The sequence below is a fragment of the Triticum urartu genome, chromosome 5A (genome assembly GCF_056163025.1).
Source record: "Triticum urartu cultivar PI428250 chromosome 5A, HENAU_Tu73, whole genome shotgun sequence".
In the NCBI taxonomy this organism is placed as follows: domain Eukaryota; kingdom Viridiplantae; phylum Streptophyta; class Magnoliopsida; order Poales; family Poaceae; genus Triticum; species Triticum urartu.
The window spans coordinates 565,594,843-565,614,154 of record NC_141877.1 but is presented as its reverse complement, the minus strand read 5'-3'; the positions used below and the strand labels follow the sequence as shown (position 1 = coordinate 565,614,154).

At 46.7% G+C, this 19,312-nt stretch overlaps 3 protein-coding genes across 3 annotated transcripts; 1 reads left to right on the top strand and 2 right to left on the bottom strand.

Annotated features, from left to right (window-relative positions):
• Window positions 1-4,419: 4,419 nt before the first annotated feature.
• LOC147972905 (uncharacterized) lies at window positions 4,420-5,268 on the bottom strand. The gene has a single exon (XM_087524502.1). It carries the CDS (start codon window positions 5,266-5,268, stop codon window positions 4,420-4,422), a length of 849 nt encoding a protein of 282 aa, XP_087380628.1.
• A 5,828-nt stretch (window positions 5,269-11,096) lies between these two features.
• On the top strand, window positions 11,097-12,221 carry LOC125510591 (dirigent protein 22). The gene has a single exon (XM_048675810.2). The coding sequence runs from the start codon at window positions 11,211-11,213 to the stop codon at window positions 11,739-11,741; it is 531 nt and encodes a 176-aa protein (XP_048531767.1). The 5' UTR covers window positions 11,097-11,210; the 3' UTR covers window positions 11,742-12,221.
• Window positions 12,222-13,001: 780 nt separating this feature from the next.
• LOC147972904 (uncharacterized) lies at window positions 13,002-13,793 on the bottom strand. The gene is made up of 2 exons (XM_087524501.1): window positions 13,454-13,793; window positions 13,002-13,315 (listed from the first exon to the last, which is right to left on the bottom strand). Exons 1-2 carry the CDS (start codon window positions 13,791-13,793, stop codon window positions 13,002-13,004), a joined length of 654 nt encoding a protein of 217 aa, XP_087380627.1.
• Between the last annotated feature and the right edge of the window lie 5,519 nt (window positions 13,794-19,312).

The window sequence follows — 19,312 nt, the reverse complement described above, 5'->3', positions numbered from 1 at the left end:
GACCTTTTTCGCCTTCTGACACAGAAACAAGACGTGTTTCGTGTCTTCTAGCCCTTTTGAACATGTTGGGCAGATGGGAGGGACCTTCACATGTCTATTGGCGAGCGTAACACGACATGGGAATGTTCCATGCAATGTACGCCAGATGAAGATTTTTACCTTTGCTGGACAAGATAGCTTCCAGATCTTGCTCCAAACAGGATTAGCATTGGATCTACCCATACCATTCATATATTGTAATTTTCTTCCATGCTGTTTGTTCCATTCCTCCCAATAAGCCGATCGAACAGTGAACAAACCATTTTTTGTGAAACTCCAAGCAATGAAATCCGTCATTTCATGTATCGGAGGGGGGATTGCAAGTACCCTTTGAGCATCAATTGGCCACAACGTTTGTCTCACCAAGTCTTCATCCCAATAACTCGTAATTGGATCAATAAGATCAGAAACCTTTGACAAAAGTTGCCCCCTTCTAGGAGTAATTATTTTTCTATTTGCACAATTCGGGATCCATGCATCTTCCCAAATATCAATTTTTTGTCCGTTTCCAACTCGCCAGATATAGCCGTTCCTTAGAGAATTAACCCCCGCCATAATGCTTTGCCAGGTGAAAGAGGAACCCTTCTTTAGACTTGCATTCATTAAATCGCCATCCGGGAAATATTTAGCTCTCATGATTGTGGCACATAACGATTCCGGATTATCAAGCAAACGCCACGCTTGCTTGGCTAGTAACGCCAAATTGAAATAATGTAAATCTCGGAACCCCATTCCTCCTTGTTTTTTTGGGACACACATTTCCCACCACGCCATCCAATGCATCCTTTTCTGATTGTCCTCATCACCCCACCAAAATTGCGACATCGCGTCAATGATTCCTTTACAATTTTTTTAGGAATTTTAAAGACGGACATAGCATAAGCTGGGATAGCTTGTACAACAGCTTTAAGTAGAATTTCCTTTCCTCCGGTGGATAACAACTTCTCCTTCCATGCACTAATTTTTGTAATAATGCGATCAATTAGGAAAAGGAAGCAATCACTTTTGTCCATGCCCACATTTGCAGGTAAACCCAAATATTTATCATTGAGGGCTTCGGTCATAATATTCAATGTTGTGCAGATCTGCGCTCTATCTTCTACTTTTGTATTGGGACTAAAGAAAATACTAGATTTTTCGACACTCACCAATTGCCCTGAGGTAGCGCAATAAAAGTCCAATACTGATTTTAATGCCTCCGCATTCATAGCATTTGCTTTCATAAGGATCAAAAAATCGTCGGCAAATAAAAGGTTTGAAATTGATGGGGCATCTCTGCAGACCTTAACTCCAGAAATATTACCATTCTCCTCTGCATTAGCTAGTAGAGCGGTCAGCCCCTCTGTACATAACAAGAATAAGTATGGGGAGAGAGGGTCTCCCTGCCTCAGACCTCTAGTAGGTTTAAAGCTCTCAATCTCTTCATTATTAAAACGAACCCGGTACTCCACAGAAGATACACATTGCATAACTAAATCTACCCACTTCTCTTTGAAACCCAATTTTAGCATTATTTCCTTCAAAAAGGACCACTCTAATCGGTCATACGCTTTATGCATATCCAGTTTGATGGCACATATACCCTCTTTACCACTCCTTTTTTTTCTTTATTGTGTGAAAACATTCGTAGGCCACTAAAATATTATCTGTGATCATTCTTCCTGGTACAAATGCACTCTGAGTTGTACTGATAACATCTGGAAGGCTTAACTTCAGACGAGCCACAATCATTTTTGAAATAACCTTATACACCATGTTGCACAAACTGATTGGTTTAAACTAAGTTACCTTTTCTGGGGAACCAATCTTTGGGATCATTACAATTGTTGTATCATTCCACCCATTAGGTATAGTGCCAGTATTCACCGCCTGGAGCACCTCTTCAGTCAGATCATCCCCCAACATAGACCAAAATATTTTATCAAAAATGGCATGTAGTCCATCCGGACCCGGCGCTTTTAAATCTCCTATATCAAATAGCGCCTTTCGAACCTCCTCAGCCGTATAAGGGGCAAGGAGAGCAATATTCATTTCATCTGTCACTTTTCTTCTGACGAGGGATAAAACCTCCGGATTCGGTTGAGCAACTTGTGAAGTAAAGAGATTAGCGAAGTACCTCGTAATATGGTTTTTCATCTCCGTATCTTGCAGCCAAACACCATTGTCATCCAGCAATTTTTTAATCTGATTTCTTTTTTTCCTAGTCGTCGCTGCATTATGGAAAAAGGAAGTGTTGCGATCACCATGTAAAAGCCAGTTTGCACGACCCCTTTGTAACCAGTAGATCTCCTCTTGCTCTAATAGGTTTTCAATAATGACAAGAATCTCTTTTTGGCGTGCTTGGGATTCCGCGTTTATAGGACCCCTCCGCAACTTTTCTAATTCTTTTTTTAATTTATTAATTCTTTTTTTCGGTCCTCTCAGAATATCACGGTCCCAAATATGCAAATCCGCATTCACCGCTAGTGTACGCTCAGCGAGAGATGGTCCAATACCTCGTATCTTTGCTTTTTCCCACGCTGTACGTACAATTTCTACAACTGTTTCTCCTTGATTGGTTAAAAACATTACCATCAAAATATTTTGTATCCAGAATGAGAGGGCGATGATCAGAATGTACATGTTCTTTATTTATAACTGCAGATCTAGGGAACTTGTTTGCCCATTTCACATTACAAACCGCGCGGTCAAGCCTCTCCCTAATGTCACCCCTCCTCCAAGTGAAGGGGTCCCCAATACATCCCATATCTTCCAACCCGCATTCTCCCAAACAATTACGAAAGTCTCTCATCATTGTATTAGGTCTCGCATTGCCTCCCTCTTTTTCCGAAGAAAAAAGAATTTCATTAAAATCGCCCAAAACCACCCAAGGGTGATCACCTTTATTGTGCAAGTTACGGATATCATCCCAAGATAAATTACGATCCCTCCAATTCGGATGACCATAAAAGCCAGTAAAACGCCATTGTACAACATTGTCATTCATAAAAAGAACATCTATAAAATTAGCCGCCACATAGTTTAAAACAACTTTGTTCATTTTGTGGTAAAACATAACAAGGCCACCGGCCCGACCATCACTCTCCACTACAAACATCGAATCAAAATCTAAAACACGACGAAGCTCATCAGCTTTACATTTATTCAAATGAGACTCAGAAAGAAAAATTAAATCTGCCTTGGTCCGCCCTTGTAGATCCAAGAGCTCGCGAACTGCCGTGGGGGAGAGCATACCACGACAGTTCCACCCTATGATTTTCATTTGGCCTGGCGGACCTCCTCCTCGGAGGCCGCCGATGCGCCATCATCTCCAACCAATTCTCTCCTTTGCTGCACATATTCCTCTTCTTTCCCCTTTGTCTCCTTTGTTACATGTGTAGTGACCCCATCTCCATCCGTTACTGTTTCTACCCTACCCATGCACACTCTCTTAGAGGAAGCGTACATACCACCATACAACACACGCTCATAACTGTCCATGGTTTTTTCAAATGAGAACTCTACGTCACTGCCTGTTGGTGGGACTTCAAATGGGTTCCTTATTTTTTCCCCCAATATTATCCTACGCGCGTCCTCAGACCTCCCACTTCCTCCTTCCTTCTTTTCTTTCTTTCCCATACTCTTTGGCCTACCCTGCTTAGGCTTCTTCTTAGCACTAAAATTAAACAGAGCCTTAGAATTTGCATTAGCAGTAGCAAGCCTAGCAGCCACCGCTCCTGACAGGGCCTCAAGCACACCTGGTTTAAATAAGAGTTGGTCAGGATGAGCATCATTAGTGACTTGGCTTGCCTCACCCCTGAACAGGACTCCCTGACCCCCTTGGCATGTTGGGAAAAGTTGCACTCCCTGACCCTCCTGGCCAGGAAAGACAACCGGACCGGTAGTCTCCATTATCGCCTGCTCCTGGCCCTCTTGGCGAGAGCTAGCCTGGACGCCCGGAACTGCTACCCGATCCTCCTGAACAGTAGCAGCCCCAGGGCTAGCGCGCGGGGGTGCCAGTGGGGCCCGGCCCTCCTGGCCGAGCGGTAAGACACCCCGCTGTGTGCCCGCGGACGCCGCCAGCCTCAGGCCCTCCTGACTGAGACTAGCAGGAGTGACCAGGGCTGTATTTCGATCCTCCTGACCGGAAACAACCCCACGAGAGGTCGATAGGGCTGCCCCAGGAGCCCGGCCCACCTGGCCGAGCTGGGAGCCTCCCTGGCCTGAGCCCCCTGTCACGGGGGTGGCCGTCATCGTGACCACCGCTGATCCCTTTTCCGTCACCGTGAGGTTACTCACGGCCTTGGTCACCTTGCCCACCATTTCCTCTCCGGCCCTGGGTGCAATGTTACTGTTGGGGCCATTAAACATAATAGCTCTTTTGCTAGCCATTTGACCTTTTCAGTAAGCATCTACACTAAGATTTTTTGGAAAGGATGCTACTCTAATATCCTTCGGAATTCTACAGAACCTCTTAGATGTGTGACCAACAAGTCCACAACACTCACAGTACAACGGCAATTTTTCATAGCGTACATCATATTGAAGACTCTCTTTGCTGCCTAAAGGAGTGAATTCTGCCCTATGCTTGAGTGGTTCATGTAACGGAATTTTCACTCGAATACGCAAAAACTTCTCCACAATCATATGATTTCGGTGGGATACGACGATCACCTCGCCAAGTTGGCCCCCTAGGGACTTGCCCACACTCTCACTTTTTATCTCGAAAGGGAGGTCACGAACCTGTGCCCATATAGGCATGGCTCCAAGGTTAATCTCCGTCGGGTCACCCTTGCCGTCAAACTCGGCAAAGATAATGCCGTCACGCTTGTAGTGCCATGGCTGGGCCTTCAGGACAAACTTTCTATCTGCCTCGACAGAGAAGTTGAGGACGAATCTCCCATCCACGCTAGCCACCTCTTGAACGGTGGCCACACCTTGCAACTTCCATGCCGAAGTAGCACGAAGTTCATCGACGATGGTATGCGGATTCACTTGGAAGGGCGATAGGAGACGCCCCACCATTAGTGATCCACAAATAGCCCTCATCGCCGACTCCATGTCGATGATCAATGGGGGCCACCCCCCTCGAGGGCGTCTCTCCACCGCCCCCTCGTTGTTGTCCGGCATAGGGGCCAGAACAGGGGCTCCACTCCCGCCAGGAATCACCGGCTCACAACCCCCCGCCGCCGTGTTCATCATTTCGCCCCTGCCCTTACCCATCTCCTTCTCCTTCCCCTGACTTGCCATGGCTCTCACACTAGTAACCCAACCTGAGAGAGGATGAGCAAAAATCTCTGTCCCCTGTTCTGAGCTATTATGTGAGGGAGGTTTGCTCATCGCATTGGTACAGATATACTGCCTATTCTCCTCTAATTTAGCACCCTCCACAACGGAATTGATACACTTTACGAACCATAAATGATCCTGATCTGTCAGTTTTTAAAAAATTCTAGCGCTAATTGCTCTAGATTTAATATGGCACCCTCTATCCCCCGCAAGCATAATAAGCAGGACGAAATTGAAGCGATTATCAAAGCGTACAAGACCTTTATTAGGCGATTTCCAAAAGAAGATCACGTGAATTCCTCCCATGCCCCTAATTCTGCAGAATCCGTCAATTTCCCGATTCATCTCTCCTCCCTTAATAACAGTCCAGGAAACACTCTCTCTAATCCCCGTAACATAGGACTTTCTTTCCAAATCGGCTGGGGGCAACAAAGAATCCTTCAACAGGAAAGAATCCTTGCCAGACTTGGCCTTGGCCGAACCCTCCTCCGCCAGATCGGATATAAACTCACCTGATGTCCCGCTAAATAGCCCCTTCGCATGTTTCTTCATCCTCTCCCAACATCGCTTCCGATCCGCGGAACGCCAGAAGATTTCCCGTGACTTGGCCTTGATGGTGATCCACTCCTGATCGGTGAAGGGCCCTTGGATTGTGCCCACCCCCGTACGGACCTCTTTCCCCGCCGGAGGAGTCGCCTGGATCGGCGCCTCCCTTTCACTCGACTTCCCTCTCCATAGCCGCTTCCTAGCCTTGATCTCGCTCCTTTCCTGAGCGCTAAAGGGCCCTCATGGGTGCCCACCCCCGCATGGGCGTCCCCCTCCGCCGGTAACGCCGCCTGAATCGCCGCCGCCATCTCACCCACTCTGTCTCTCCATCGCCGCCAGATCGCGGGAGCTCCAGTACACGGTCTCAACTTTGTCAAAGGAGAAAGGCATCCAAGGAGTGTTGCGGAAGAAGTTGATCTAGGCATATGTGTTAAACCCATGTCTTGTAATGGTTTGTTGTAGTTGCTCATTCTTTATACTTCATTTGTTGATGATTTTGGCCTTGTTGTCTAGCATCAACATTAATAAGGGTCTGTTTGGTTCCAATAAGTCACCTGACTTATAGGTCAGGTGACTTAAAACCAATGACTTATAAGTCACGCCTGTTTGGTTGTCATCTAACTTATAAGTCACCTGATCATACCTTCCCACCTTGTTTTTAATATAAAGGTGATGGGACCCGCGCAAAAAGAGGTGACTTATAAGTTTTAAGTTGGGGTGGAGAAACTTATGACTTATAAGTTGGGGTGACTTATAAGTTGGGTCTGTTTGGCAAAATAAGTCACTTTTTTCACTTTTTGACTTATAAGTTGGTGACTTATTTGGAACCAAACAGGGCGTAAAGATGGTTGTGTGCACCACCTGATGCGGAGACTGGGGTTTCAACCAAATTTCAATAAATAAATAAATAAATAGCATGAGTAGTTAAAAAACAGTAGCATCAACAATGATTACTTTAGCATCGACAGCCTGGCACCTATAGCACATGCAACCTGGTAACTATAGCATGAGCATTGTGGTAACTTTACATAAGCTTGATTTTAAAAAAAATTAACATGAGCAGCCTGGTAACAATAGTATGAGCAGTATGGTAAATATAACATGAACAACATGTTAACTTTAGTATGAGCAATCTGATAAATATAACATAACCAGTCTGGTAATTACGTACTCCCTCCATCCTTTTTACGTTGCGCCAATACTAGGAGAGCAGTTAATGCGGGGTGATGGTAATTTGCATGCAGCGGCGCACCAAATGAGGAGAGAGCCGGATAACCAGGAAAAGAATTACCGCACGTGTGCTCCTCCACTGCATGGGACGCGGCAAATGAGGGATAGAATAGGAAAGAGGTGCGGCAAAAGTAGAACGCACAGAGCAATTCGGGAAAAATGAAAAAAAGTTAGATGCAGAGTAAAAGGGGTCGGAGGGAGTAATTGCTATATTGATAATTATATAATAGCCATGTCGATAACTACAACACATGCAGGCCAGTATGTTAGTAATTATAGCATGAGTGGCCTGATAACTACATAACTGCTATGTTGGTAACTATAATATGAGCTGCATGGTAACTTTAGCATGTGCAACCTGATAACTATAGCAGAAGTACCCCGATAACTTAAGTAGGAACAAAATGATAACTATGACATGAGCAGCCTGGTAACTATAACACGAGTGGCATGGTAATTATTATTACATGAGCAGCCATGTAACTATAGCATGCAGCATGGTAACTTTAGCATGAGCAACATGGTACTATAGTATGAGCAATCTGGTAACTATAGCATGAGCAATCTAGTAATGATTCATCATGTTGGAAAACTCTAGCTTTTATTGCATCATAAGGAAATAACCCCTTTTCATATTTTTCAAGGCAAAGAGCACCAATCCTCTTATTTTGTGTTACACTCTTTTTTAATGTGGCCACAACCGCTTCTGGAACGGATTGCTCCATAATACTTCTAGATTTTTCCGGCAATGATTTGTGAGTGTTGCCGAAATTCTGCAATTGTGTAGAGGATGCATTACGTGCTAAAATATTATGTAAAGGCATATGTGCTCCTGTATAATTTTCACCTATCTGGCTTTGTCTACGAAGATGTGGAGCTGAATTATGAATATCCCCAACAGCATAAGGTGCCAAAAAATTACTAACATGATGTGTAGCATATGATGGTTGAGGGTAAATGGTCGTATAACTAGTGGTAGCATGGTCAATCTCCCATCGATTAGCATATTTGGATTCACATATTGTAAATTAGTTTTCGATGAGTGAAATAGTTTCTTGCATGGCTTTAGAAATTCTAACATGTGTTGTTTCAAATTTATTAGCCAAACTCATCATGTTGTTCATCAGCATATGAATTTGTGGGGTTGCCGATGCATGCATGAGAGTTGGAATGCATATGATGCATATTGCTAGTATCATAAGAAGTTGAAGCATGCAAATTACTTTGAATCGGCCATTGCATGTAATTAGATGCATGATTGAAAAATCAAGGGCTGGCCGATAGAGCATACAATGATCGTAACATCATATGAATTATTTGCATCTACACAAGAGGATTGGGGTATTAATATTATCTTTGTAGATTACAAACCCTTGATGGCGATCTCTTCATAGCAAGAATGTGGGATGGAGGTCGTTTGAAGCTTTGTCCCCAACGGAGTAACTAAAAAGTGTGTTCGCACATGAACACATGAACACATGACCGTGGACCCTCAACATCAAGGGTGGTGCACCGCAGCTCACGTTGAAAGAGACACGCCTGGAAGCGTGGTACGCAAGCAATTCAGTGGACGATTTTGTAGACCCGAAGCCCTGCTCGCCCAGGAGGGACCCCGTCCGGACGCGTGGCGGCTGTGGGCCACCCTAGGTCAACCTGGTCGCCTCTAGGGCCTCATGGATCGCCGCCCTGCAAACGAAAAACGAGAAGAAGAATTAGGTTCAAGGAAAAAAGGTAAAGGTAAAAAGTGGTGGATGGCTTGATTCATTGTGTGTTGTTCAATCGACCGTTACCTCCCATCTATTTATGAGGCGGTCGGACTTCCCGTACAAAAAAAGGACTACAAATCTCATCCAAATCCTTCTAAAATTAACCTAATTTGGATTTAGGTATGGCTGAGACCGCATTTCCGTCTTTTGGTTCTACAGGCCAAATACGACCTTAGATGTAAATGAGCCCAAATGGAAATTTATTCGCTTCAACGAGGCGAACAACTTTCGTGTTGGATGTTTTTCAATTCGAGGCCATCTTGAGGGCCGAATAGCTCACGCAAAAGAGGTGATATCACGTTCCCTATCAGACATCAGTCATATGGGTGTTTGGTGCCAGGCGTCACTTTTTGCTCACCGTAGGGCCGCATTGTGCTGAACTTCTGCATATGATCTGGGATTAAGATGACTCAAATATAAAGAACGATTGGCTCGATGAGACAAAGACAATCCGTGTAGAATACTTTTCCGTATAGACTATCTTTGAGGAGTAATTGGCCAAATAGTACCGAATATAAAATCTTAGTTCTTCGAGTACAACTTTGTACTCCGAGATGAGGTCGGATGGCAATGACCCAAACATCAAAGCTTCTCATTTCGATGATATGTAACTTTTTCATGTGGAGCACTTCTTCATTTAGGGGTTGTTTGGATAGCAAGATTATAGAGAACTAGTTCTAGTTAAACGCAATTTCGGTTGTAACAACCAAAATTCTTGTTTGGATCACCTATAACCAAATCATGGATAAAGAAAACTGAGTTCAACAAAACCTCAAAAACCCGGCTTATAGAAAAACGACTATTTGACGTTTTTATATAAACAAGTTCTATGAATACGGCGGCCACATACGGAGCGCATGATGCCATGGCCGGCGTGCTCTTCCTTCTGCCGCCGCCGACGACCGCAATCTTACCTGGCCAGATGCTACGCTACAAAGACGTGTTGGGTGCATCACGAGCACCCACGGCATCCTCTTCAGGCATGAGCGAGTCACCGCCGAGTGGGTGAGCTCGCCGCTCGGGCCCGGACGTGGTCGTCGTCGTGTTGCATGGCGACGCATCAGAGCGCCACCACTTCCTCTGCAGGCACATGCGAGGCGACGCTGGCAGTCAGTGCCGCTCTGGCCCGGACGTGGCCGTCGTCGTGTGACACGGCGACGAATCGCATGTTTCGCGACGTCCTCTACAAGCATCGGCGAGCATGCTGTTCGGGGCTCGGATGTGCCTATTGCCGTGTGGCATGGCGACTTGGCGAGGTGGGAGCTGCCGCGGAGCACAGAGTGCCATAGCCGATGTGTTCATCCTACCGACGGTTACTACAACCTGATCACCCCAATGAACATGAGCGGCGAATGGCATCACATCGTAAGCACTGCTCCCTCCCTGGTCATCCCAGCGGCGCACAGAGGACACTGCTGCATGGCCGGCCGCCGGCAGCCTGGTTCGTTTTGTCCTCAACGACGCCACCGGCGGCGCCCTTATCTCTGTCGCCATATTTGGGGAAGCGGCCACAGCGAGGCTGACAGGAGCGCTCGACGGAGACGCTCCTGCTAAGCGCCAGCAGCTCAATAGATCGACTGAAGAAATGTATTGGAATTTTGACCAAGTCTTTGTGTAGCTGCATATCCATGCTTTACTATTTTTCTCATCCAAACAAAGTATTTTATGTACTTACTTTAACAGAATAACTAACCAAAATCGGTTTTCCTAAAAATCCTTTAAAAACTCGTTTTCTAAAATCCCACATCTAATTTCCTGTATCCAAACAACCACTTAAGGTCATCTTAAAAATATTTTCTTCGGTGCTAAATCTGGTGTCAACAACAACAACGCTACGTACTTTGTATGTGCCAATCACATGCATAGTTAAAGAAATTGGAGCTGCGGGTTTAGGTTTTTACCAGTCAATCGGCTTAAAAAACCGTGGTCAATGGCCGGACCCCTATATTGTTGGTAGCCGGCACGATCGAGTCCCCGCGTCAACCTTCTAGAGCACCCCGTTTTCCAAATTTGAAGGAGGACGAGCGTGTATGTGTGGATGCATGGAAAGTGCAGCCTGCACCACCCAACTATAGCGTGTTAATTCAGTCATACCTTCACCTACTGCGCACAGCTTCTTATTCCAAGTCACAGCCGACGAAGTCCACGATGACTTGTAAGATCAACTACTACATCTCGCACACGCATAGAAGATAAACCGAACACACGGCCAGACACTGTCACAACTTGCCCTTAAATAGACCCATCTCCGCACCATTGGAGAGCAAGCAGCACAGACCAGAGCTCCTCAGGAAGAGCTAAGCAATCGCATCGCATCAGATCACCAACATCCATTCCTAGCTTACTAGCTAGCTGATCCCAATGGCGAGCAGCACCGCTCTCTCCTGCCTGGCCGCGCTCCTGCTCCTCGCGGCCGCAGCGGCGCCGGCGTCGGCGGCCGAGAAGGAGACCCGGCTGCGGGTGTACTGGCACGACGTGGTGAGCGGCGGGCCGAACGCGAGGGTGGTGCAGGTGGCGCAGGCGCCGTCCTCCAACACCTCTGCCACCGGCTTCGGCACCGTGCTCGTCATCGACGACCCGCTCACCGAGGGGCCCAACCTGACGTCGAGGCTCCTCGGCCGCGCGCAGGGCATGTACATCAGCGCCGGCAAGGACAGCCTGTCGCTGCTCATGGCCATGAACTTCGTCTTCGTCGACGGCGCCTACAACGGGAGCAGCATCGCCATCATCGGGCCCAACCAGGCGGACCGGGCCGTCAGGGAGATGCCCGTCGTCGGCGGCACCGGCGTCTTCCGCTTCGCGCGCGGCTACTGCCAGTTGCGGACCCACTGGTTCGACGCCAAGACCGGCGACGCCACCGTCGAGTACAAGATCCATCTCCGCCACGACTGATGCATTATCAGCTGAACTAATAATAAGAGGGTGCTTGGATCCAAGAAACTTATTATAGTCTGATTAAAAATAGTCTTTTTAAGAGGCTAAAGTTTCAAACACCCTGACTAAAGAGGAGCTAAAATTAGTTTTGAGACTAAAAATTTTTAGTCCAGGATATCCTTACTAAAATATGGATTAGTACTCTCTTTACTCATTTAACTTCTTTTCTTTAACACAGGCGAGTTCCGGATTGAAGGGTTTGGAGGATAATAAGTGCTCATTAACTTAAATTTAGCTTTTTTATGGATGAGACTATTATGTTTTTGTCCCACTACTTTTAGTCATGGGACTAAAATGTATTCAAGCACCCTCTGTTGTTCCTACATATGATTTCCTGATTTTACCGCTACCTTATTTATTATCTCGAGGGTATGTACTATATGCGTTGTACGGTGATGATTTATTCGGAGTAATACCGGGAGTTAATAAACATTTCAATTTTGGAATGAAATACAATCTGGTGAATATTCCTTTTTGTCTTAGTCGGTTTCAAACTGAAGACCGAGAATTGCATTCCCGCTAAACACAAGAAGACCGATGACTAACGACCGCAAGTGATAAAAAAGATAGTGACGACCAAGCTCGTCCTAACATCTAGCCATTCATTTCAAATCGAAACAGCAAAAGCATTAGAGACACACTTCAATGAGCCAACGACTTAGGCCAACTCCATCGCGCGACCCCAAACGGATGTCCGCTTTGCCCGAAATTGATCTGTTTTGGGTAGAGTGATGGAGTCGTGTCCGGGCCTGTTCTGGGGTGTGGTGGCCGTGCGTCCAGCGCGCGGCCGCAACCGTTTGCCCCATCCTGTCCGCCAGGGCCAAAATGCCCATATTTTCATATCAAAACAAATTTGCACGTTCAAATATTAATTTTCTGAAAATAAAAATAGTTTTATATCCCAATCGAAATTGTCTCTAATAAAATAGTTTTACAACCAAGTTGAAATTGTTGTGAATGAACATAAAATGAATCAATACATTTATTGGTTGCCAATGTGATCCCACGCGTGCTCAACCAAGTCATTTTGAAGATCCAAATGAGTGTGCTAATCACGCAGCTCACAATGAAATTGGACAAACTGTTCAAACATGGCCGGTTCTTGGTGCAGGGCTCAATTTTTTCACCTTGATAATCAAATCCTTGGTCGAAGATATTGTCATCGTGCTTGTCCTCGACGATCATGTTGTGCATGATTACACAAGCAGTCATCACGTCTCAATGCTTCCCTTCATCCCATGACAGTCCAGGGTTTAGTACGATACCCCATCGGGATTGAAGCACACCAAAAGCACATTTCACATCCTTTCTAGTACTCTCTTGCATTTCGGCAAATCTCTTTCTCTTCTCACCTTGGGGGTTCGAGATTATCTTCAAAAAAGTTGACCACTGAGGATATGTACCATCAGCTAGATAGTATCCCTTGTTGTACTGATGACCATTGATCTCAAAGTTGACAGGTGGAGAGTGGCCTTCTGCAAGCCTTGCGAAGACTGGAGAACGCTGCAGCACGTTGATATCATTGTGAGAACCTGCCATGCCGAAGAAAGAATGTCATATCCAAAGATCATGTGAAGCCACCGCTTCTAATATGACAGTGCACACTTTGACATGCCCCTTGTACTGGCCCTGCCAAGCAAATGGACAGTTCTTCCACTCTCAGTGCATACAATCAATGCTGCGAAGCATGCCTGGAAAGCCTCTAACTGCGTTGGTCGCCAACAATCTCTCTGTATCAATGGCAGTTGGCTGCCTCAAGTACTCAGGGCCAAACACCTCGATCACAGCCTGGCAGAACTTGTACATTGACACCAGACATGTTGTCTCACTCATACGCACATACTCATCCACCAGATCGCCTGGAATTCCATATGCAAGCATGCGGATGGCCGTGGTGCATTTCTGGTAAGAGGAGAATCCAAGCTTGCCAAGGGCATCCGTCTTGCACTCAAAGTATGGGTCATGAGCAACCACTCCCTCTCGGATACGATTGAACACATGCCTTGCCATACGAAAACGGCGACGGAATTTATCCGGCTTGAAGAGTGGGGTGTTCGCAAAGTAATCGGCATAGAGCAAGGCGTGGCCTCTCTCCCTGTTGCGGTTCAGGTTGGGAGCACGACCACAGAGTGACCCCCTATACCGAGGAAGCTGTCGTTGAATGTGGTCATGAACGGCCAGTGCAGCCACCACAAGATCTTCATCACCTGACGACGAATCATCCGATGAACAAATGAAGTGGTGGAAGAAAAATCCATCTCCACTGTCCATACCTTTGTGGGCAAAGTGTCAAATACCTTGCGGTCGTGGTGGCAAGAGGGCGCGATGATCACCTCGATGCAGCAGGGGTGGTTGACGGCCGGCTACTAGCCGCTCTGGAGCACTCGTCGGAAGCTGTCGTGGCCGCCGTGGTACGCCGTCGGCGGTCGTATCACCTCTGCCGCCGGCTACGACGGCGACGACCAAAACTACGGCGAAAGCGCGGGCGTGGTGGCGGCCATGTCGAGACGTGGTTTGGTATGGACGGTCGGGGGCTGCGCGGTGAGGAGGCGGCCGGAGAATAGCGGCGGCGCCGGCAGCGGGGCGGGGGGAGGGGGTGAAGGCGTTGGAAGCGAAGGGACTGCTAGTGTCCCCGACAGACAGGCCAAGGGGGGACAAGGGCGTGCAGCGAGCCCGTCCGCGTGATGTCCGTTTCACCCCAAACTCGGCGCAATTTTGGGCCGAGAATAGGTCGAAAACGGACTGAATCCGGACATTTGTCCGTTTGGGGTTGCGTGTGTTGGGGAACGTTGCAGAAAACAAAAATTTTCCTACTCGTTTCACCAAGATCATCTAGGAGTTCATCTAGCAACGAGTCATCTAATGCATCTACATACCTTTGTAGATTGCGCACGGAAGCGTTCAAAAGAACGGTGATGATGTAGTCGTACTCGACGTGATCCAAATCACCGATGACCAGCGCCGAACGGACGGCACCTCCGCGTTCAACACACGTACGGGATGGGAGACGTCTCCTCCTTCTTGATCCAGCAAGGGGGGAGGAGAGGTTGATGAAGATCCAGCAGCACGACGGCGTGGTGGTGGATGCAGGGCGTCACAGAAGCAGGGCTTCGCCAAGACTACGAGGGAGAGACGTAACGGGGAGAGAGGGAGGCGCCAGGGGCTGGTGTAAAATCCCTCCTCTCCCCCCCACTATATATAGGGGTGCCATGGGGGGGCGCCGGCCCTAGTAGATGAGATCTACTAGGGGGGGCGGCGGCCAAGGGGAGGTTTCCCTCTCCCCCCAAGGCACCTAAGGGTGCCTTCCACCACATGGACTCTTCCATGGTGGAAACCCTAGGCGCATGGGCCTATAGGGGCTGGCGCCCCAGCCCACTATGGGCTGGGTTCCCTCCTATTTCATCCCATGGGGCCCTCCGGGATAGGTGGCCCCACCCGGTGGACCCCCGGGACCCTTCCGGTGGTCCCGGTACAATACCGATAACCCCGAAACTTGTCCCGATGCCCGAAACAGCACTTCCTATATATAATTCTTTACCTCCGGACCATTCCGGAACTCCTCGTGACGTCCGGGATCTCATCCGGGACTCCGAACAACATTCGGGTTTCTGCATATACATATCTTCACAACCCTAGCGTCACCGAACCTTAAGTGTGTAGACCCTACGGGTTTGGGAGACAAGCAGACATGACCGAGACGACTCTCCGGTCAATAACCAACAGCGGGATCTGGATACCCATGTTGGCTCCCACATGCTCCATGATTATTTCATCGGATGAACCACGATGTCGAGGATTCAATCAACCCCGTATGCAATTCCCTTTGTCAATCGATATGTTACTTGCCCGAGATTCGATCGTCGGTATCCCAATACCTCGTTCAATCTCGTTACCGGCAAGTCACTTTACTCGTACCGTAATGCATGATCCCGTGACCAGACACCTGGTCACTTTGAGCTCATTATGATGATGCATTACCGAGTGGGCCCAGCGATACCTCTCCGTCATACGGAGTGACAAATCCCAGTCTTGATCCATGTCAACCCAACAGACACTTTCGGAGACACCTGTAGTCTACCTTTATAGCCACCCAGTTACGTTGTGACGTTTGGTATACCCAAAGCACTCCTACGGTATCCGGGAGTTACACGATCTCATGGTCTAAGGAAAAGATACTTTGACATTGGAAAACTCTAGCAAACGAACTATACGATCTTGTGCTATGTTTAGGATTGGGTCTTGTCCATCACATCATTCTCCTAATGATGTGATCTCGTTATCAATGACATCCAATGTCCATAGTCAGGAAACCATGACTATCTGTTGATCAACGAGCTAGTCAACTAGAGGCTTACTAGGGACATGTTGGTGTCTTTTATTCACACATGTATTACGATTTCCGGATAACACAATTATAGCATGAATAAAGACAATTATCATGAACAAGGAAATATAATAATAAAGCTTTTATTATTGCCTCTAGGGCATATTTCCAACAGTCTCCCACTTGCACTAGAGTCAATAATCTAGTTACATTGTGATGAATTGAACACCCATGGAATTCTGGTGTTGATCATGTTTTGCTCTAGGGAGAGGTTTAGTCAACGGATCTGCTACATTCAGGTCCGTGTGCACTTTACAAATCTCTATGTCTCCATCTTGAACATTTTCACGAATGGAGTTGAAGCGACGCTTGATGTGCCTTGTCTTCTTGTGAAACCTGGGCTCCTTGGCAAGAGCAATAGCTCCAGTGTTGTCACAGATGAGCTTGATCGGCCCCGACGCATTGGGTATGACTCCTAGGTCGGTGATGAACTCCTTCACCCATATTGCTTCATGTGCTGCCTCCGAGGCTGCCATGTACTCCGCTTCACATGTAGATCCCGCCACGACGCTTTGCTTGCAACTGCACCAGCTTACTGCCCCACCATTCAAAATATACACGTATCCGGTTTGTGACTTAGAGTCATCCAGATCTTTGTCGAAGCTAGCGTCGACGTAACCCTTTACGACGAGCTCTTCGTCACCTCCATAAACGAGAAACATTTCCTTAGTCCTTTTCAGGTACTTCAGGATATTCTTGACCGCTGTCCAGTGTTCCTTGCCGGGATTACTTTGGTACCTTCCTACCAAACTTACGGCAAGGTTTACATCAGGTCTGGTACACAGCATGGCATACATAATAGAACCTATGGCTGAGGCATAGGGGATGAGGCTCATCTCTTCTATTTCTTCTGCCGTGGTCGGACATTGAGCTGAGCTCAATTTCATACCTTGCAACACAGGCAAGAACCCCTTCTTAGACTGATCCATATTGAACTTCTTCAATATCTTATCAAGGTATGTGCTTTGTGAAAGACCTATGAGGCGTCTCGATCTATCTCTATAGATTTTGATGCCTAATATATAAGCAGCTTCTCCAAGGTCCTTCATTGAAAAACTTTTATTCAAGTAGGCCTTAATGTTGTCCAAGAGTTCTATATCATTTCCCATCAAAAGTATGTCATCTACATATAGTATGAGAAATGCTACAGAGCTCCCACTCACTTTCTTGTAAACGCAGGCTTCTCCATAAGTCTGCGTGAACCCAAACGCTTTGATCATCTCATCAAAGCGAATGTTCCAACTCCGAGATGCTTGCACCAGCCCATAAATCGAGCGTTGGAGCTTGCATACTTTGTCAGCATTCTTAGGATCGACAAAACCTTCCGGCTGCATCATATACAATTCCTCCTTAAGGAAACCATTAAGGAATGCCGTTTTGACGTCCATTTGCCATATCTCATTATCATAGAACGCGACAATCGCTAACATGATTCGGACGGACTTCAGCTTCGCTACCGGTGAGAAAGTCTCATCGTAGTCAACCCCTTGAACTTGTCGATAACCTTTAGCGACAAGCCGAGCTTTATAGATGGTTACATTACCATCCGCGTCTGTCTTCTTCTTAAAGATCCATTTATTTTCTATGGCTCGCCGTTCAACGGGCAAGTCAGTCAAAGTCCATACTTCGTTTTCATACATGGATCCTATCTCGGATTTCATGGCTTCTAGCCATTTGTCGGAATCCGGGCCCGCCACCGCTTCTTCATAGTTCGAAGGTTCACCGTTGTCTAACAACATGATTTCCAAGACAGGGTTGCCGTACCACTCTGGCGTGGAACGTGTCCTTGTGGACCTTCGAGTCTCAGTAGGAGCTTGATCAGAAGTATCTTGATCATTATCATCAACTTCCTCTCTAGTCGGTGCAGGCACCTCAGGAACATTTTCTTGAGTTGCGCCATTTTCTGGTTCAAGAGGTAATACTTCATCAAGCTCTACTTTCCTCCCACTTACTTCTTTCGAGAGAAACTCTTTCTCTAGAAAGGACCCATTCTTGGCAACAAAGATCTTGCCTTCGGATCTGAGGTAGAATGTGTACCCAATAGTTTCTTTTGGGTATCCTATGAAGACGCATTTTTCCGACTTGGGTTCGAGCTTTTCAGGTTGAAGTTTCTTGACATAAGCATCTCATCCCCAAACTTTCAGAAACGACAACTTAGGTTTCTTACCAAACCATAATTCAAACGGTGTCGTCTCAACGGATTTCGACGGAACCCTATTTAAAGTGAATGCGGCAGTCTCTAAAGCATAGCCCCAAAAGGATAGCGGTAAATCGGTAAGAGACATCATAGATCGCACCATATCCAATAGAGTGCGATTACGACGTTCGGACACACCGTTACGCTGAGGTGTTCCAGGCGGCGTGAGTTGTGAAACTATTCCACATTTTCTTAAGTGTGTGCCAAACTCGTGACTCAAGTATTCTCCTCCACGATCTGATCGTAGAAACTTGATCTTCCTGTCACGTTGATTTTCAACCTCACTCTGAAATTCCTTGAACTTTTCAAAGGTTTCAGACTTGTGTTTCATTAAGTAGATATACCCATACCTACTTAAATCATCAGTGAGGGTGAGAACATAATGATAGCCACCGCGAGCCTCAACACTCATTGGACCGCACACATCAGTATGTATGATTTCCAATAAGTTGGTTGCTCGCTCCATTGTTCCTGAGAACGGAGTCTTGGTCATTTTACCCATAAGGCATGGTTCGCACGTGTCAAATGATTCATAATCAAGAGACTCTAAAAGTCCATCAGCATGGAGCTTCTTCATGCGTTTGACACCTATGTGACCAAGGCGGCAGTGCCACAAGTATGTGGGACTATCATTATCAACCTTACTTCTTTTGGTACTCACATTATGAACATGTGTAGCATCACGTTCGAGATTCATAAAGAATAAACCATTCACCATAGGAGCATGACCATAAAACATATCTCTCATAAAAATGGAACAACCATTATTCTCAGATTTAAAAGAGTAGCCATCTCGAATTAAACGAGATCCCGATACAATGTTCATGCTCAAAGCTGGCACTAAATAACAATTATTAAGGTTTAAAACTAATCCCGAAGGGAGATACAGAGGCAGCGTGCCGACGGCGATCACATTGACCTTGGAACCATTCCCGACGCGCATCGTCA